This window comes from Helianthus annuus, chromosome 11, assembly GCF_002127325.2.
Source record: "Helianthus annuus cultivar XRQ/B chromosome 11, HanXRQr2.0-SUNRISE, whole genome shotgun sequence".
In the NCBI taxonomy this organism is placed as follows: Eukaryota; Viridiplantae; Streptophyta; class Magnoliopsida; order Asterales; family Asteraceae; genus Helianthus; species Helianthus annuus.
This window is the reverse complement of record NC_035443.2, coordinates 161701293-161723478: the sequence shown is the minus strand read 5'-3', so window position 1 is coordinate 161723478 and position 22186 is coordinate 161701293. Positions and strand designations below refer to the sequence as shown.

The window sequence follows — 22186 nt, the reverse complement described above, 5'->3', positions numbered from 1 at the left end:
CACATTTTTAACAGGTTGGTCAGTGACTACTTGTATAGGATGTGCTTGGAAATACCTCCTAAGCCTTCTAGCTGTTTGAACTAGGGCTAGGGCGAGTTTTTCAAGGGGATGATATTTGGTCTCAGCTAATTTTAAAGTTTTGCTGAAGAAGTAAGCGGGTACCTGAGCCGTGTTTCGTTTGATAGTGAGGACTGCACTTATGGCCTCTTCAGCAACTGCAACTGATAGATAGACTGAGATCAATTCTCCCGTTTCTGGGGCTGCAATGTCTGGCAAGGAGGCCAGGTGTTGTTTCATCTGGTTGAATGCTTCCTCGGCCTCATCGGTCCATTTGAAATCCTTCTTATTAGAACAATTTTTAAGTGTTTTGTAGAAGGGTAGGGACCTTTCAGCCAGCTTGGAAGTGAAACGCTTCAGGGCAGCAAGTTTCCCGTTTAAGCTTTCAACCTCTTTTTTGGTTTTTGGTGGCTTGGCTTCGAGGACAGCTTTTACTTTATTTGGGTTGGCCTTGATGCTTTGTTTTCCGACAATGTGACCCAGGAATTTTCCTTCTTCGAATCCAAACGAGCACTTTTCAGGGTTAAGTTTCATGTTAACCTTTCTGAGATTTTTGAAAGTTTCTTGGATGTCGTCAAGCATTTGATACTCCGTCTTGCTTTTGATTACCAAGTCATCGACATAGGCTTCCATGTTTTTGCCAATTTGGCTTGCAAAAGCTTTATCCACCAGACGTTGGTAGGTTGCTTCGGCGTTCTTTAGCCCAAAAGGCATCTTCGTGTAACAGAAGATTCCTTTATCAGTGTGGAACGCCGTCTTTTCTTCATCTTCCTCTTTCATGAGTATTTGATGATACCCTTTGTAAGCATCAAGAAAGCATTTGAAAGGGTAACCGGTGAGCGAGTCAACCTTAAGGTCAATTTCTGGTAGTGGATAGAAGTCCTTAGGACAAGCTTTGTTGAGATCTTTGAAGTCTATGCACATTCTCCAGGAGTTATCTGGTTTCTTAACCATAACCGGGTTTGCAACCCATGATTGGTACTTGACTTCTTGGAGAATACCAGCTGATACGAGCTTCTCAACCTCCTGACAAGCAGCCAGGCTTCTTTCTGGTGCTAAGCTTCTTTTCCTTTAGACAACAGGTTTGACATCAGGAGGTATCCTCAACTCATGTTCAGCAATGCTTCGGGGGATTCCTGTCATATCTTTCGGACACCAAGCGAAGACATTGCTGTAATATGTCAACAACTTTTCCAAATAGGAGAGAGTTTCTTGTGAAAGGTTTGGGTTGACCCTTATTCTTTGTTCAGGGTACTTAGGATTTACGATAAGCCTTTGCTTGTCTTCTTCACTTCTGGGACTTTCACCTTCGATCATGTAGGCCTCTTGGGAGGGTTGAAGGGTTGCTACCCCCCTTTCGGTTGGGAATTTTGCCGTGCCATGCCCAACGGACATGCCATAAAGAAGGCACATTGCCCTGGCCTTCCTATGATTACATCATAGTTTGAAGGTATGTTGAGGACCACGAAGGTAAGTGGCTGAATTCTTTCCTTCTGACCTTCACTGAAGCAAACATCTAGTGTCAGTTGCCCTAAAGGCTTGAGGGGTATATCGGCAATACCTTTTATGTAGGTTCCAGAGGGTTGAAGCCTTGAACGTTCTTCATTGCTTAAGCGGTTGAAAAATTTCTCAAACATGATTTCAGTGGCTACCCCAGTGTCTATGTATGCCCTATGTGTTTCCAACGTTCCAATGGTAGCTTCCACGACGAGAGGGCTTGAAAGAGGGCCTTTTTCTGTTGGGGGAAAGCAAACACATTGAAGCTCCCAAGCTTCCAACCGCTGCCTCTTATGAGGAACCTTTTCATCAGAGTTTACCATATTGACTTCCTTTCCCTTGCCTTCAGCCATCTTGTCTCGAACCCCTTTTACCAAATGGGCGAGTTCACCTGACTTAACAGCCTCTTCAATTCTTTTCTTTAGTTGGAAGCAATCGTTGGTGTGATGACCCTTTTCTTCATGGAACTCATAGAACTGTGTGGAGTTCTCATTTTTTCTACTTTTGGGGAGAGGCCTGGGAGGCCTAAAGTTCTATTTGACTTCTTCTGTTGCCAGGATTTCTTGAGGGGTCTTTGTGAGGGGTGTGAAACTCATGCCTTTTTCCCTGGTTGGAGGGTTTCGGCCTTCAGACCTTCGATGGTCTGAACCCTTTTGCTGTCTGTCATAGGAGTTGTAGTTCCCTCTTTTTCTGACCGGGCTATTACTTCGCCAGCTAGACCCTCTTTTCCTCTGTTCCTTGATGTCAACTGCTTCCTCTCCCCGAATGTGGGCTTCTGCTCTTTCGAGGGCCTCCTCCAAGGTCTTAGGCAGGGACTTGTTGAAATCTCTTGTGAGGTATTTCGAGGTGATAGCGTTCATGAAACCGGCTACCCTCATCTTTTCGTCTGCCCCTACATAGGTTAGACCTTCCTTTTTGTATCGTTCAATAAACTCACGAAGACTTTCATTGTCTCGTTGTTTTATTTGAAAAATGACGGGTGCATCTTTGACATATCGTCTCTGCTGGGAGAAGTTGGCCAAAAAACCCTTGCTAAGGTCGTCAAAGCTTCAAATGCTTCGAGCAGGTAAATCGTTGAACCAGATCCTGGCAGATCCGATAAGGGTTTGCATGAACATTAAACAACATTCAGCGTTTGACCATTTTTCTATCCTTGCTGCACCGGTAAAGATCTGAAGATGGTCCTCTGGGTCTTCAGACCCATCGTACGTTCTGATGTGGGACGGCATCTTGATCTTTGTTTGAAAATCGTAATCGGCTATTTGCTGTGAGAAGCATGAAAGGTTACTCGGCTTGTAGGGTTTAGCCAAGTCTTCTTCGACCCTTGTACCCATATTATTATTACCATTGTTGTTCCATTGAGTGGCTAGCACTTGATTGATGAAGTGTTGCCAAGGGAAACTGGCCATCATCTGGGTCATCATCTGGGACATAGGGTTGAAACCTTGGAGGCTTCCGGATGTGATCGGACAGCTAACTCCAAGGGGGGTGCTCATTACCGCACTTCGTGCAAATGGAAGCACTGACATGGCTTGTTCCCACGAAGTGGAGGTAGAGGCTGGAAAGCTTGATACTGGGGAATGTAGGAGCTGATCCAAAGTCAGCTCATAGCCCAGAGGAGCACCACTTGTAACTGGTTGGGATGAAAAGAGGGGATATGCTGTAGGATTTGTCATGGTGGACAAATATGGAACGGGGTTTGAAGGATTACTGGGGCCAGCCTCATTCCTGATTGTAAAAGGTGGAATGGGAGGTCCGGGAGACAGTGTTGGTTCAGGTTCATCGTAGTCCAGACGAATCCTTACTCCCTTGTCTTTTTCTTTGTTCACATACTGGTTGAGGAGGGTCCTCAACTCAAGAAAATTATTAGCAACTCCCTCGGGGGTGAGTTCAATACGTGTGGGAGTGTCCGTGACACCGACATTAGGGGAAGGAACTCCAGATCTAGAAGGAGTTGGAGTGTTAAAAGTGAGAAACTCGGGTGTGCTCCCCCGAGTTGAAAAAGAAGTTGGGATAGCCACATGGGCTTGACTACTACCCGGAGTTGAAGTGTTTGGTACCTGGTTCACTTCACCTGGGGATCCACTTTCAGACATGACAACTTTGAGAGAGAAGAGCTACACTACTAGGTCTTTTTGAGGAGAAATAGTGGCGTAGCCCCACGGTGGGCGCCAACTTGTTGAGACAACAAAATATAGACCGAAGATAGTAGCGAGGGTGGTTAGGCAGAAGGGTTAAAGGGTTTTACCTTGCCTAACGCAGGTCGTGGGGTCCCCCCACGTTTGCAAGACGTGGAAGGAGGTTCACTAGTTTATGTTTCTTGTTTGAAGATCCAATTCTGAAGTGTTATCCAGTAAAGGATTGGGGAACAGAAAGAATAAGCGTAATGTCAATGTGAGTGAGAGACACTTAAGTGAAGTAAGTATACGATGTGAAGGACCAGAGTTTGAGAGAACAAATCTGATCTGAGATGTCTTTGTTTAATGAATGAAGTGTCATTATATAGGAGAAGACATCTCCCAAAGAAGTATTCATTTGACTAGTGAACCGGTTTGCAGTGAGGAGCTTACCCTTTCGGGGGTTGAAGCCTTTTGACCCCTGGATAATAGCATGTACTCTGTGGACCTGCATTGCTTTTACGGCTGTGGTTGGTGAGACTATTTGGGGATGTGACTTGTTCACTCTTCCCGTGTTACTTTACTCCATCTCCTCAGCTTTTTCAACCATTAAACCTTTTAACCTTTTGGGCGTTTACATACTTGGTCATTTTATTTGGTCTCGGGCTACCCCCGTCATCAATGATCATATGCAAGCTTTAGATAGAAAACATGGTTGTATATTTACTTGTGATATCTGATTCTGTGTTGTAACCATAGGTATCTTGGTTTGACTTTCTAAAGTCAATATCAACAATCAAGTTCTTGCAGATCAACAGTTTGACCATCTGAAGTCGACATGATTTAACTATTCTTCTCAATCCAAATATTCAAGTGCCAGTTTGGACAGGTTGATGAGAGGGCAGTATTGACCTATCTTGTGATGTTTAGTGAATTGAAGGCATCAGCGAAGATCAGTACTTACACGGTAAGATTTGGTCAATATATTCATTTATTTAATAAGTTTAGAGCTAATCTTCTTTGAAGTAACATCTGACTCATGTTTTTTTATTATAATACTTGATTCGTACTTTCGTAGAACTGGCAACGACATTTAATAGTACTCAAGAGCTTCATAGGAGTATGGTCGATGTCAATCGCGCGTCGCAAGACACGCTCTCAAATATCCGAGGGCGGTCGCTGAAGCAACCATTTATAAGTTTAACGGGTTTAAGTCGTTTGGCGAATATAAAGGAGACGAGATGGTTACGGAAGGTGATGAAATAGTTGATCTGACTGGAGACGGTTCGGATTCAAGGAAGTTGAGGAGGGTGGATAGTGGCGGCGGTGGCGGAGCGGTTGGTGGAGTTGGGGATTTATCAAAGACAATTTTGCTTAGCATAATATATTGAGATTTATCAAAGACTTAAGTTTACCATTGTCGGGTCTCGGGTCGGTGAAGACTTCTTGATTTGGCCCAAAACAGGGAACCCAGAGGTACATTTGACATGATTAAATAATAAAAAAAATTACATAATTTTTTTTAACCAAAAACTGAGATTAGTTTATCACATAATGATATATGAATAATGAATACTTTTTGTTTACCAGGAGCTTTTTAAGGTAAATTCAAGACATAGCTTATTGGGATTGTTAACGGACGGTGTGTTGAGGACCCAAATCTATGGCGTCTGACTTAACCTGCAATTCACTTCCGGTTCATGACATTGCTACAAATCAGGACATAATAGGGATATATCTTGCTAATTTGATTGTAAGTTAAATTACTTAAACTATGTGATAAACTACATTTATTTGTCATTTTTATTGATTTTCTAAAAAACTTCGTAGCGGCTTCATTGGAAACGCGCGTCAAGAATTAACTATGGATTGATGTTGACTTATCCTCTCAGATCAATGCATGATGATAACGGGAAATGGAGTAAGATCAATGGTTCTAGCATTTCGTTGTTGCGCCCTCAAGATCTTAGGTAAATTAAAAGGCATATTCTGTAGTTACCCTGATTAGCCGATAACTTGAATCTTGTGGTCTAAATGAGTCCGGTTGTGTGTTTGGTCTTTGAACTGTAGGCTGGCTATCATGGCCTCAGAGAGACTGTTGATTCTGCAGCCAAATAACTGGGCTTTGAGGCGGGATCACGGCATGATGTGGTACTATAGCAGGTATGAAATCCTTTCTTAGGCCAAAATGAGTCCTTTTTGTATAGGTCCAAATGGGTCGGGTTGGGTTGACATGAAAAACTTTGACGCGATACTAAAACATTTTTTCTTTACAGGGATTATGGGAAGGCGGTTCCAGAGCTAAGTATATGTATGGCCTTTGCACCCGAAGGCCATAAAGGACGCTTAACGGTTCCGTAGAGACTTGAGTTTTTTTTTTTGTACAAAATATGACTCCTGGTCTAGCTCCATCAAGTGCTTAGCTTCAAGGATATTATCGAGTTGTTAGTGTACTAGCTTCCACCTTGTTCATAGCTTCCACCTTGTTTCACTCGTAATGTATTATATTTACTTGAAGAGGATATTTGCACATGTATCGTTCTAAAATGAAGCCTCTCCTTCTCTCTCTCTCGCTCTCTCTCTCTCTCTCTCTATATATATATATATATATATATATAGGATAATGCTAGATAAAAAACCCTAAAATTCTTAGAAAACTTTGGAAACCCAAAAGGGAAGCCATTTTTACCCAACCTCCCGACATTTTTTTTTTTTTGAAAAAAATTACACATGTAATATACATGTTTTAGAGTGTTTTGGGCCAAAAAAAACAAAAAAGCGCCGAAGGGATTTTTTTTTAAAAAATAAACAAATTTCAGCTCCTAACACGTGTTAAGCAAAAAAATCAGAATTTCGCTGAAAATTGCTGAAACTTGTTTTTTTTTTAAAAAAATATTCCTTCGGCGCTTTTTTGATTTTTTTGGTCCAAAAGTCTTAAAAACATGTATATTACATGTGTTATTTTTTTCAAAAAAAAAAAAATGTCGGGAGCTTGGGTTTTCTCGGGTTTTTTATATATATAGGGTTTTCTACCTAGCCCTACCCTATATATATATATATATATATATATTCGACCTCCCATATCTTTAAAACCCCTCATATCATAACTATAATCACACAATTGAAGCTGGTAACTGGCCGTCGCACAATAACCACCAAACGCCATCATGAAACCACCAATCGCCGCACACTGCTGATTCACCCCAACTGAAGAAGGCCGCAACCGACCCTCACGTTTTGTACATCAACACCTTGCATTGCAAGCTTTCTTTTATCTCGCCGCAACGTGTGGGCATTCCCACTAGTATGTAAAAAGAATAAAATAATTCAAAACACTGAATATGATTGTAGGTAATTAGGTATATATCCTTGAAGAACCACCATATAATGATATAAATTAATAGGTTAAGATGAACCGAAAAGGATGGATGTGTATACAAGTTGTCCACCTTATCCTTCTTGCAAGAAGATAGTATATATTTTTCACGTTATCTCTTTTCAAAACCAATTTTTAAAAAACCTATACCATACGAATTAAACAAGGAAATCACGATCGAAAAATTTAACATTAGAATTTGTAAATCCATATCTTAGATCACCAATGGGGTGGTAGTCCATTGGCAAAGGCAAAACCTTTAAACAAAACTTTAGGAGGTGAAGGTTTGGGTTCAAGTGCCACAGACGACAAGAATAAAAAGAAATTTGCCGTTCAAAAAAAGATCTCATACAAGATCTATCGACAAAAAGGTTATACTTTCTAAATCCATCCCCAAGATCAATGGATCAAACTTTGATCAACATCAAGCGACATGATTTGTAGAATACGAATTGAAACTTATGAAATACGATTTACAGAATACAAATTGAAACTTAGGAAAATCAGTGATAAGTATTGTTACTTTATACAAGTGTAATTAGGTAAGACTTAAAGATGAAATTACCAAAATGACCTCAATGGCATAAAAAAGTTAGAAGACATGCCTCATGACATCAATAAACATAACATGTTGAGTTTTGGGACCTTGGTTAAAATTTCAAAGGTGACAACTACTTCATTAAATATGTACACTTTATTTTTTTTTTCATTTTTCTTTTATTAACTGTAAAGTACCATAATATTATATTTATTTTTACTTTTTGGTGCTGCTTTAAAATTTTACTAAGTTAATTGTATTTGGTATTTGTTAGTGATTCAAAATTTTACTATTCATTTAGTTTTATTCTATTACTAGGTTATATTTTTTAGTATTTGTTACTGATTCAAAATTTTACTATTCATTTAGTTTTATTCTATTACTAGATTATAAACTCGTGTATCAAATGGTGTTTTACAATAAAAATGATATAATTACAGAATGTTTAAAAAACACTTCATATAATTGACATTTCATTATTATTATTACCATATGACAGTGCATACAACTAACTTCAATCTATCATAAAACCGGCCTATGTTAATTAGTATCACTGAAATACCATAATAGTTCATACATTACGTGGGTTGAATACTAAAAATATGTAATAAACATACACACACACACATATAGGGTGGGGTTAGTGTAAAAAAGGTGGTTTTGTGAGAAATGTAAGAAGTGTTTTAAGCCCTAAGATCTTGTAGTTAATGGTTGAGATCAAAAGGGGCTTAAAATGTAAATTATGTTTTGTTTTTTGGACTAATTTGACTAGATTAGGGGTAATAGTGTCTTTTTATATTGTATTGTTTAAATAAAAAAACTATCATCAACTTTAATGCACATGCAAGTTTCACCCATCTTTTTTGAACGTCAATAACCTTTTATACGTAATGTTTTTAAAAAAATTACACCATAACAACAACGAGCCTTTTTTATCTTCAATAAGAGTACCATATTGCTATATTTATATAGATAAAAAAAATTACGTATAGCATGATATGAAGCCTACTGTAATGCAGGTTTAAAACACCATACGAAAAACATAACACCATGAATCCAGGTGTAAATGCAGGTGTAAAACACCATTTGAAGAACATACAAAGAACACATACTGGATTGAAGGTGTAAAATACTATGAATGCAGGTTTAAAACACCATACGAAGAAAATCTACAGGAATTGCAGGTGTAAAACACCACACATAATGTGCAATGCAATCATTCCGTGTATTAAAACACCATGACTGTATTACGATTCAAGTCATGGTGTTTTTTGAATCTGAATGGTGTTTTATATTTTCAAAATAGTTAGTCATTCCTGCAACTAATGTAGTATACTCACTATGATTTAAAACACCTTGCTCACCAGATTGTAGTGTTTTATAGTGTTTTGTAGTGTTATATCTTGCTTTGTAGTGTTCACTGCTGGTTTTTTGACTAATTGTGGAAACATGTAATTTTAGTTAGGAGAAGCGGCTGAATACCAAATTACAAAATGGGAAAGGGCTTCCATCATACAATTCAAGAAAGCATCCCGTTGAGTGATTCAGATAAGGAAACATAGGGGAAGAAGGTATAGATAAAGTAAAAACTATAAAAGTAAAAATAAATGCATAAAATATTGTTTTGTTATGCAAGACCCTTTCGTCGGAATGCGTATGTAATGAAACATAACCGTGTATAAAAATAAAAAATTATGATGTTTTTATATTGAAATCCACAATTAACAAAATATGTCGTATGTACAGACGGAGAAGAGAGAAATGCAGGAAGAAATTCATCGAGAAACAACACACTAAGCTCTACAGATATTGGCAGCTACCTTGCGGACAAAGGAAAAGTAGTTATCAGTGAAAAGAAAGTACCAACACCTAGTAAGTGTTTTCATACAATTAATGTATATCAGATTTTAAAAAATGTGGTATAACAAACAATGTATTTTGGTTTTCAGCTGCCCGGTCACACCCTGCTGACAAAAATGATGACTTCGTATCCCTGCTGCTTCCGACGAAAAAAACTTGTAGGTGTTTTACACCAGAGAATGTATAACAGTTTTTTTAATTGTGATTGTTGTAACACCCTTCTCATTTATATAAAAATTTAATATAAAATGGAACATTTTATATACCAAAAACTAGATTAATATATCATTCATAACGGAAGTTTTCATAGAGTTAACGTTTTAGTCAACTACTACTAGTTTAACAACCCCAAAACGAATATTTAAGTGTCAACAACATAAACATTGTCTTAAACAAAGTTAACTAATCACGGAAGCTTCAAAAGATTGTGTTCGGTTCTTGTTACATGCTTGATCGCCATCCGGATTAAGTCCATCATCACCTATGGTCAAAACCACATCAATTGTTAGTTTTGACAACTTAAAATCAACTATAAACAAGTACTACGGCTTAAACAATGAAAAACAAACAAAATGCTGCGAGTTGGGGCTGTCGCGTGACGGTGTTTCTAGTTTGGTGTCGCGTGATGCGACACCCTATATTTCACATCCTGCTGCTTGTTTTGGGCTGCAGAATTCCCAGCTCTTAAAATTTGCACATTTCAACTTCAAACATTCATAACTTACGACTCGAGCGTCCGTTTTAGCCGATTCTTTTTCCTATGCGTCCGTAATAAAATTACCGACGCGTCTATCATAACTATTGAGTAAAAAATGGAATGTACGGGCTGGAAGTTTATAAGTGCACAATGTATTTATTCGACCCGTATAGATTTGCTCTAATTACCCACTAACAAGTTTTATGACCGCAAGGCGTATTTTACCCAACATCCGGGGCTTATGATCATCGGAGTTTCAATACCAAATCTATGGTTTCGCGATCTTGTGATCCGTCTTCGCCAAATGCAATTCCACACATACTTTTACTACACACTAATCAGTTATTCGACCCATTTGGCTCATTTATGGAATCCTCCATTTCTACGACTACCAAACGTTTTCTAATCAATTTTTAACTCATTAAATTAACTAGTGAACGACATCACTTTTACTAATACCAAGCTTTATATTAAAACGCAACTATGAACTATTGAAATAACTAAATTTCATAATGTAACGAATCAAGTTACATACCTTCAAAGCATACCTTTCAAACACACGTCACCACCGGCTTGTTCACTAGATGCTCCGGTTTCCTTTCCTATAGAGTTCAACCATAGCATGTTTAGAACTCTTTTCTTAACATATATCGCATAGTTTTCCGAAACATTACAAATATGCGTTTTAACTTGAATTTCAGTTTTAAGCCTTCTTTGAGGCATTTTTACAAACACTTTAAAGGCAGGATTCTACATAATTCATTATCAAGTTCTTGACTTGTTATGTTGTCAAAATTAACATCAATCAGACAATCACATATAAATTTCAACATCAATAAATCTGAAATCACTTCATAAATATCAAATTACACTAGAACTACGACCAAAATCCTAGTGTTTATCAAGTTCCACAAAAACCCACTTATCACCTTCAAAGGTGTTCATAGAATTTACTAGATTTAAGCATGATTTCAACATATACTTGTCTAGGGTTTACTCCTAGACACTTTAATGTTCCTATTTCATTCATATAACAATCATGCATCAACAAATTTCGAGTTCCCTAAGTTCATCAAAATTTCAAGTAGAGATTTCCTATCAAATTTCACATACCTTATGACCCCTTACAATGGAGATCACTAATCCAGGTTTGGATTTCATTTTGGAATTGATCTTGACCTTCAATTTGTGAGATTTGTGAGAATTTAGGGTTTGATGGGGAGCTCTGTGTCGCCCCCTGTGTTTTGATCGAACTCAGCACACACACAAGTGTGTTTTTTGAGTTTAATTTATGTTTTATTATAATCGGTTTCAATTTAAACGCTTTTGGTCCCTCAATTATCGTTTAGTTCTTATTTTTAGTGTTTTAACCCACCTTTAAGTCACTACAAGACTTTTGTCTAACTAGGTTATTTTTAATCCTAGTTAGTTCACTCGTTTATTTACCGACATTATATTTAAAATAAATGATTTACATTTTCGGGGTGTTACAAGTCCACCCCCCTTAAAAGGGTTTCGTCCTCGAAACCGGAAATACGTACCAAACAATGTCAGGTAGGGACACCACAGCTCTTCTTCGGACTCCCATGTTGTGTCCGAGCCCTTTCTTTGCTCCACTTGACCTTAACTTGATTAATCTTCTTATTCCTTAAATCTTTAATCATTCGATCTAGAATCTCAATTGGTCTTACCGTATAATTAACGCTATTGTCCACTTCGATATCATCGTAGTAGATATAAGTCGTTTCCTCAGCTAAGCACTTACGGAGTTGTGACACATGAAACGTGCCATGAATTCCGCTCAATTCTTCCGGTAACTCAAGGCGATAAGCTACCTTGCCAACCCGTTCAATAATTTTAAATGGCCCGATAAACCTCGGGCTTAGTTTCCCTCTCTTTATGAATCGGATAACGCCCTTCCATGGGGAAACCTTTAGCATAACTATATCACCCACCTAAAATTCAATCGGTTTTCTTCTTTTGTCGGCATAAGACTTTTGCCTGTCTTGGGCCGCTTTCAAGTGAGCTCGAACCACGTCAATTTTCTCGTTAGTGGCTTGGACAACATCTTTCTGGGCCAGTTCACGTGGACCCACTTCACCCCAACACATCGGGGTTCTACATTTCCTACCATATAGCATCTCATACGGGGCCATGCCAATGCTGGCATGATAGCTGTTGTTATAAGAGAATTCTGCTAACGGTAAATACACATCCCAACTGCCCCCGAAGTCAATATTGCACACCCTCAGCATGTCTTCTAGTGTTTGGATTGTTCTCTCGCTCTGTCCATCCGTCTGAGGATGGTACTCTATGCTGATAAAAAGCTTTGTTCCCATTTGTTCTTGGAAATCTCGCCAAAAGTGTGAAGTAAACCGGGTACCCCTGTCTGACACAATAGATACCGGTACCCCATGACGTGCCACTATCTCGTTTGTATATACTTCCGACATCTTTTTCGAAGTATAAGTCTCACGTATGGGAATAAAGTGAGCACTCTTCGTCAATCTATCAACGACTACCCATATAGTATCGAATCCTCGGCTCGTCCTAGGCAGTTTGGTCAACAGGTCCATGGTGATATGTTCCCATTTCCAAACCGGGATTTCCAATGGGTGCAGCTTACCATATGGCTTTTGGTGTTCCGCCTTGACTTGTAAACAAGTCAAGCACTTCTCCACATACTTATCAACATCCCTCTTCATTCCGGGCCACTAATAGTTTTGCTTCAAATCGTTGTACATTTTGGTTGCACCCGGATGGATAGAGTAACGAGATTTATGAGCTTCATCGAGTAGAAGCGTCTTAACTCCACATGAATTTGGGACCCATATTCTTCCAAATCGAGTCTTCAACCCATTGTTACCATCCGCCAAATCTTTTAGCTGACCAACTATCCTTTCCCTTTTTAAGTTTTCCTCTTTTATTGCCTCAGCTTGTGCTTCTCGAATGCGTTCAAGTAGACCCGAGGTTACAACAAGCTGCATTGACCGCACTCGTATTGAGACGTAGTCCGTTTTCCTGCTCAAGGCATCCGCCACAACATTTGCCCTTTCCAGGGTGGTAATGTTTTTCACAGTCGTAGTCTTTTACCGTTTCTAACCATCGCCTTTGTCGCATATTTAACTCCTTCTGATCGAAGAAGTATTTTAAACTCTTATGGTCAGTAAATATGGTGCACTTTACCCCATATAAATAGTGCCTCCATATTTTAAATGCAAACACCACCGCCGCCAGTTCGAGATCGTGCGTGGGATATTTCTTTTCATGCACCTTTATTTGTCTCGAGGCATAAGCTATCACTTTTCCTCGTTGCATTAAAACACATCCGAGCCCCGAAAGTGAGGCATCCGAATAGACTACCAAGTCTTCGACTCCGTCCGGCAACGTTAATACCGGAGCTTGTGTTAACTTTTCTTTTAGCGTTTGGAACGCTCTTTCTTGTTCAACACCCCGTATGAATCTTTCTTCTTTTCGGGTTAATTTGGTTAATGGGGAAGCAATCTTGGAGAAATCTTGAATGAATCTCCTGTAGTACCCCGCAAGCCCTAAGAAACTTCTAATTTCCGAAGGGTTCTTTGGAGGGCTCCATTTTGCCACGACCTCTATCTTTGACAGATCTATTAATATTCCATCGGCACTTATGATGTGGCCGAGGAATTGCACCTCTCGTAACCAGAAGGCGCACTTTGAAAATTTCGCATACAACCTTTCTCGTCTGAGTGTTTCTAACACTTCCTGTAAATGATGCGCATGATCCGCCTCACTTTTTGAGTACACCAGAATGTCATCGATAAACACGATTACCGACTTGTCCAACATCGGCTTGCAAACCCGGTTCATGAGGTCCATGAAATCCGTGAGTGCATTTGTCAATCCGAATGACATCACGAGGAACTCGTAATGTCCGTATCGCGTGCGGAAAGCCGTCTTCGGTACGTCCTCTTCCTTGACCTTTAATTGGTGATACCCCGATCTAAGGTCGATTTTTGGAAACCAATTCGCAACTAGTAATTGATCAAATAAATCGTCTATTCTCGGAAGCGGGTATCGATTCTTTACCGTGAGTTTGTTCAACTCCCGGTAATCGATACACATTCGCATGCTTCCGTCTTTCTTTTTCACGAACAGTACCGGTGTGCCCCAAGGAGACACACTCGGCCTTATAAACCCTTTATCGAGCAAGTCTTGAATCTGCGACATTAGTTCTTGTAACTCCGATGGCGCGAGTCGGTACGGCGCTTTAGCTACGGGTTTCGCGCCCGGAACCAATTCGATTCCGAACTCTACTTCCCGTTCAGGCGGTATTCCCGGTAAATCTTCCGGAAACACATCTTCGAAGTCACATACCACCGGTACGTCTCCAATCTTCGGTGATCCTTTGGGCTCATTCGCGTATATCATAAACGCTCTACATCCATGCTTCATGAGCTTATGAGCTTTCAACATTGAACATATTATAGGATTGCCTCCTTTCTCGCCATAGATGGTGACGTGTTTTCCGCTCGGAGATGTTAGCTTTATCTCCTTACGGAAACATACAACCTTGGCGTGGTGCCGAGATAACCAATCCATCCCGACCACCACTTGAAATTCTCCCATCGACATTGGGATTAAATCTATTGAATATTCCTCGTCATCAATGCTCAATTTACAATCTTGACAAACATTACACATTATGAAACTTTTGTTATCTCCTATTTCAACCTCTAAAGGCATAGATAATTTTGTCAATACAAATGAAGGATGTCGAATAAGTCCATGTGAAAAAAAGGACTTATTCGCACCCGTATCAAATAATACACGTGCCGAGATCGAGTTTATCGCGAATATACCTGAAACCACATCGGGTTCTGTCTTTGCTTCAGCCGCAGTTAATTGGAAAGACCTAGCCATCGCTTTTTGGGTCTCCACTTGAACATCTTTCTCGTTCTTTTTCCCGACCAATTCCGGGCATTCAGACTTTTTGTGACCAGGCTGATAACACTTGTAGCACACTGAAATTTTACCCGGACATAAGGATGCCGTGTGCCCCGTTTTCCTGCATATGGGACAAGATTTGTCCTTGAAGCGGCACTCGCCCTTGTGCCCTTTTTCACAAACTTTACAACTTGGCGACCCGCCTTTCACATCCGCCTTTCGCGTCTATTCTGTTTCTTCAGTTCGATCTCCCGCTCCCGGGCGTTGTTAATAATTTCCGTGAGGGTTTCATACTTTGAGGGCGTCATAAACTCCCGGTATTCAGCGCTCAACATGTTATAATAGTAGTATATCTTCTGCTCTTCAGTAGTCACTAACTCGTCGCAGAATCTCAGCTTATCCATGAAAATGCTCGTGATTTTATCAATTCTTTCACCCCTTTGTCTTAACTGGATGAACTCCTCCTTGATCCTGTTGATGACTAGGGATGAGCAAAATGGACCCGGTACCGGTACCGAACCGGTATCGGTACCGAATTTACCAAACTGGGTACCTTTTCGGTACTGGTTCGGTACCGGTCCGGTACGGTACCAGTATTTACCGGTTTTTACCCTCAAATACCGGCACCGTACCGGTACCAAACCGTACCGTACCGGGTATATTCGGTACCGGTACCGGTACCCACTTTTGAGGATTTTCGGTACCGGTACTTTCGGTTCCGGTACCGGTTCGGTACCGGTCGGTACCGAGCTCATCCCTATTGATGACTGCCTTGGGACTATGATGTTTAAGGAATGGTACCTTAAACTCGTCCCATGACATAACCCTTGCCGCTTCGGCTCCAATCTCTTTCTTTTTGTTGTCCCACCAGTCCTTGGCTTGACCCCTCAACTGAACTGTTCCGTAAGCCACAAAATCGCTCACGTCATAGTGGGTCCTTTCAAACACCCCTTCAACATCACTTAGCCATCTTTGGCATATTATTGGGTCAACCTCCCCATTGTAAATTGGCGGTTTACACGCCATAAACTCCTTATACGAACATCCCTTACGTTCTCGGAATTTTTCTCTCATAAGGTTGACATTGTCTTCCAACCTTTTAACTCGTTCTTCAACTAACGATAACACTGTGTTTTGAATTTTGTCTATGAAACCGGATAGACTACCCTCAATTGCCTTCCCCACTTCTTCAGCAATTATCTCTTTCATTTGTTCGGTGCTTGTCGCCTGTCGGCACCGGATCATTGTCATTCCTTTCCGTCATCTTGAAACTGAAATGTTTACATCTATTATTAAACATTTCATTTATAACATAGCTTTATTTGCTTCGGTTTAGCCAAATTCGTAACTTGCTTTGACCGTTCTCATTTAGTGCACTTTCCGGATTTGAGTGTGTTAACACGCTCTTCCCATGCACATTAATTCACATCTCTTTTTTTTACGTAAGATAAGATCTACTAAAATAATTAATTAATTCTTACCGGACGATCGATCAAGCTTGAACCGAACACTTTGTTGACAACCTTGAGCTCTGATTACCAACTTGTATCACCCTTCTCATTTATATAAAAATTTAATATAAAATGGAACATTTTATATACCAAAAACTAGATTAATATATCATTCATAACGGAAGTTTTCATAGAGTTAACGTTTTAGATAACTACTACTAGTTTAACAACCCCAAAACGAATATTTAAGTGTCAACAACATAAACATTGTCTTAAACAAAGTTAACTAATCGCGAAAGCTTCAAAAGATTGTGTTCGGTTCTTGTTACATGCTTGATCGCCATCCGGATTAAGTCCATCATCACCTATGGTCAAAACCACATCAATTGTTAATTTTGACAACCTAAAATCAAGTATAAACAAGTACTATGGCTTAAACAATGAAAAACAAACAAAATGCTGCGAGTCGGGGCTGTCGCGCGACGGTGTTTCTAGTTTGGTGTCGCGTGACGCGACACCCTATATTTCACAGCCTGCTGCTTGTTTTGGGATGCAGAATTCCCAGCTCTTAAAATTTGCACATTTCAACTTCAAACATTCATAACTTACGACTCGAGCGTCCGTTTTAGCCAATTCTTTTTCCTGTGCGCCCGTAATAAAATTACCGACACGCCTATCATCACTATTGAGTCAAAAATGGAATGTATGGGCTGGAAGTTTATAAGTGCATAATGTATTTATTCGACCCGTATAGATTTGCTCTAATTTACCCACTAACAAGTTTTATGACCGCAAGGCGTATTTTACCCAACATCCGGGGCTTATGATCATCGGCGTTTCAATACCAAATCTATGGTTTCGCGCTCTTGTGATCCGTGCTCGCCAAATGCAATTCCACACATACTTTTACTACACACTAATCAGTTATTCGACCCGTTTGGCTCATTCATGGAATCCTCCATTTCTACGACTACCAAACGTTTTCTAATCAATTTTTAACTCATTAAATTAAGTAGTGAACGACGTCACTTTTACTAATACCAAGCTTTATATTAAAACGCAACTATGAACTATTGAAATATCTAAATTTCATAATGTAACGAATCAAGTTACTTACCTTCAAAGCACACCTTTCAAACGCACGTCACCACCGGCTTGTCCACTAGATGCTCCGGTTTCCTTTCCTATAGAGTTCAACCATAGCATGTTTAGAACTCTTTTCTTAACATATATCGCATAGTTTGCCAAAACATTACAAATATGCGTTTTAACTTGAATTTCAGTTTTAAGCCTTCTTTGAGGCATTTTTACAAACACTTTAAAGGCAGGATTCTACATAATTCATTATCAAGTTCATGACTTGTTATGTGGCCAAAATTAACATCAATCGGACAATCACATATAAATTTCAACATCAATAAATCTGAAATCACTTCATAAATATCAGATTACACTAGAACTACGACCAAAATCCTAGTGTTTATCAAGTTCCACAATAACCCACTTATCACCTTCATAGAATTTACTAGATTTAAGCATGATTTCAACATACACTTGTCTAGGGTTTACTCCTAGACACTTTAATGTTCCTATTTCATTCATATAACAATCATGCATCAACAAATTTCGAGTTCCCTAAGTTCATCAGAATTTCAAGTAGAGATTTCCTATCAAATTTCACATACCTTATGACCCCCTTACAATGGAGATCACTAATCTAGGCTCGGATTTCGTTTTGGAATTGATCTTGACCTTCAATTTGTGAGATTTATGAGAATTTAGGGTTTGATGGGGAGCTCTGTGTCGCCCCCTGTGTTTTGATCGAACTCAGCACACACACAAGTGTGTGTTTTGAGTTTAATTTACGTTTTATTATAATTGGTTTCAATTTAAACGCTTTTGGTCCCTCAATTATCGTTTAGTTCTTATTTATTGTGTTTTAACCCACCTTTAAGTCACTACAAGACTTTTGTCTAACTAGGTTATTTTTAATCCTAGTTAGTTCACTCGTTTATTTACCGATATTATATTTAAAATAAATGATTTACATTTTCGGGGTGTTACAAGTAGTATAACAAACATGTATATTTTGGTGTTCAGTTGCACCATCACACCCTGCTGACGTGGATGATGACTTCGTGTCCCCACCGCCAACGACAAAACCAACTAGTAAGAATTTCAAAATAGGAATGAATATCAGTTATTTCTTTTACTGTAATTGTAATATAAAAAACATGTATATCTGGGATTTCAGTTACCATAACACACACTGCTGACATGGATGATGACTTCGTGTCCCCACCGATAACGACAAAACCAACTAGTAAGTATTTTAAAACCACAATGATGTTATTTTGCGATAACGAAATTGTACATCTTGGTTTTAGCTACCCCATTACACCCTGTTGGCGGGGATGTTGACAATGTGCCCCCAACAACCACAGGCTAAAAGACGTAAATCAACAGCTAGAAGGAAAACGACAAGGCCGTCGAGCTCGTTGGTTTCAAGACCATGTGAGCCGTTTACTGGAGCAAAAATTAAACCAAAGACATCTCTGGATAACCTGGTGCTATTGGTTAAAAACCTAAATGTAGCACAACTAAGAAGGTTGTAAAGATAGGGTTTGGTTCCATACTTAAATTCAATGTACGAGGTGTACCGACTTGGCTTTCATATTGGTTGGTGAGCAACTATGACAAGGAAAATGGGGTGTTAAATGTTGGCGCACACCGTGTACGGATTACACCAGAGTTGGTCCACAAAATATTCGGAATTCCAAATGGGAAGATAGAAATTGTAGAAAAAATCAGAGCCAGAGACAGCAATCCTGTAATAGCCGAGTGGAGGTAGCAATTTAATGATTGTACTAAGGTCTCAATAGTAGGACTTAAGGACATGATGGTATACGACACTTCAAGTGGCCGGTTGTTCGAATTGAACTGGTTGGTTTTGTTTAATAGTGTGATGGGGGAAATAAGCGCTTGCAACACGGTTAATCAACGTTTCCTGGGATGCATAGACCCAAAATTGATATCACGAGCTTTGCTTGGTGCACATACATGACAACATGCTTAAACCGCATGACAAAGGCGTGGAAACGCAAGCACGATGAATCTTTTAGAGGGCCGATTGTGTTATTAGAGGTATGCCACTTTACTTTATAATTAAACCACATATTTAAACTCATAATAAAACACTACGTTTATCGATAACCAAATATAACTCTGCTTATATCTGCAGGCTACGTATGCTTATGATCATAAAGATGTGAACTGTGAAACAAAAGATTCACGACCGATTGAGATTATTGATGACTCCATGTTGGATGAACTCCTCGGAAAGCTAGATGACCAATTTTTCAGCAACACCTGGATCATAACGTGCCAATGATACCTGAACCTACTTGAGTGGTTAATGAGCCCAATCCTGAAAAGGTGAAGAAAATGCCTACAGATAGAATAACATCAGCCACCGTCATTCGAGAACATGAAGATATAGCAGCTGATGAACATGTGGCAGAAAAACAGAAAAAGCATCCGAAACTAACCTAGAAGGTGTTAACGTTCGTGAGACGGAACCTCACGACATTGACACGACAAAACACACTTTAAATGTTGAAGCCGAATCATATGTGGAGGGTGACGACGACCACCTCGGATGTTTTAAACATTGCAAGGATTATTTGTTGTCACAAACTAGTACACAAGAGATAACGATATTTGTTAGAGCGGATTGTGAATTTCGGGTTCCAATGGAATCATAATATGGGACACCGCATGATGAGGCATATGAGGAAGCTGAAGAGAAGAGAAGGAAGAGGTACCCCAACAGTGAACTACTAATAAAAAAGGAAACGGAATGGGCTGGAATAGTTCGGAAACATACCGGAAGCCTTGAAGGTGCACCCCAACAGTGACCTACTAATAAAAAAGAAAACGGAATGGGTTGGAATAGTTTGGAAACATCCGAAGGATCTTGTGGAGGCTGCTGATACAGATGTTGTAACAGAAAAAACACTCGCGCCTGTCAAGGACATTGGAGTAGTGTTGCAAGGTAATCTAACTCCATTCTCTCCCACGACTTCGTCGTTTTATGCAGAAGTGGAATATGTGATTTGGGCAGGTCACTGCGACGATACACCAGGCACACGATCAAGGGCTCTCGTGATACAACCAGTTAACTTAGAACGTAAACTCGAACACGTAGCAGCAACAATGTTAACGGTGAACGCAACTGTTCATGAAAAAAGAAAACGCGGATAAAGCATGTTTGTAGTATAAAACCCCGAGACTGAAGAGAAGCATAAATCTACCGGATGTGCTGAGGTCACGATACATGCAGCGTGTAGTATCTTTAACGACAAACAGCATAAGTTGGAGGAAGCTTTGGCAAGGTGTATATTTAGCTCAATCAGAAACAAATGGTAAGTATCGATAACCCTCCAATTTTCCATAATTAACTGAATCTAGTTGCTAATTATTCATTATATTTTGGCGCCTACATAGGGGTGTCTTATTCGAGTGCCCAACGGGTGTTTCAATTACGAGGGGAGCATTTGAATCGCTCTTCCTGGACGTGTGCTTAGATGCAGAGGTTTTAACAGCTTGGTCTGTCGTGCTTAACTAGATGGAACGATTAAGGACACCGGGAACCCCCGCGAGGCTGTTTTGCAATGCTGAGATGTTGGTTTAATATCCCGATTTAACACTACATACACCATTCATCACTTCATAAGCAGCCTTTACCAGTTTTCCAATGTATAAGACTCTTTAAACATTATATAACACTGTAAATCATATATAACAGTATATAGTCCTTTTTTGAATGATTGCACAATTTTAACCAGCTATAACACTATATAACACTACCATTTTTATTTAAAACCTCCACCACTATAAAAAAAACACCTCATTCAGCATATAACTGCTAGAGATAACATCCCTTAAATAAACACCATTAATGGTATAATATCCTAATTTAACACTCCATACACCATTCAACACTTCATAAGCAGCCTTTACCAGCTTTCCAATGTATAAGGCTCTTTAATCAAAATATAACATTCTAACTCGTATATAACACTATATAATCCTTTTGTGAATGATTGCCCAATTTTAACCAGCTATGACACTATATAACACTACAATTTTTATTTAAAACCTGCACCACTATGAAAACACTTTTGTGAATGATTGCCCAATTTTAACCAGCTATAACATTTTTCACTATATAACACTATGAATCCATCATATAACTGCTTAAATGTGTTGTTTATTGTAAAACAGGGGATCCCCGATTTTAATGGGACTGAAAAAAAAACCGCTCCGAAAAGTGAATTAGCCGAATGGACGTGGTATTACAGCAGACGGATACCAAAACTTCCGCAACTTCCAAATGGTATTCGTGCCGATCTTATATAACAAACACTACATTCTACTATTCTTCAATCTTGCGCAAATTCAAATTCTGGTGATCGACAACATCGAGGGTGATGTAGAGATCGACATAAGATACAGTGGTTACGTTGAAAAAACTGTAAGAACACTATCCCTTATATGGTAGTTAAATCTGAACATGCGTACCTTTTATATTTGTCAAAAATTTGCAATTGACGTCGAAACTTTTATAGATCAAAGCATTTTGTTGTTATGTTGAAAAACACTCGCCTGCTA

At 39.3% G+C, this 22186-nt stretch overlaps 1 protein-coding gene and 1 pseudogene across 1 annotated transcript; one reads left to right on the top strand and one right to left on the bottom strand.

Moving 5' to 3' along the window:
* The first annotated feature begins 4912 nt into the window (after positions 1-4912).
* Positions 4913-6032, top strand: LOC110887254 (annotated as a pseudogene).
* Positions 6033-11692: 5660 nt separating this feature from the next.
* LOC110888659 lies at positions 11693-12082 on the bottom strand. The gene has a single exon (XM_022136175.1). It carries the CDS (start codon positions 12080-12082, stop codon positions 11693-11695), a length of 390 nt encoding a protein of 129 aa, XP_021991867.1.
* Between the last annotated feature and the right edge of the window lie 10104 nt (positions 12083-22186).

Coding starts and splice junctions, on each gene's coding strand:
- LOC110888659 (XM_022136175.1), bottom strand. CDS start 12,082: ATGCTAAAGGTTTCCCCATGGAAGGGCGTTATCCGATTCATAAAGAGA.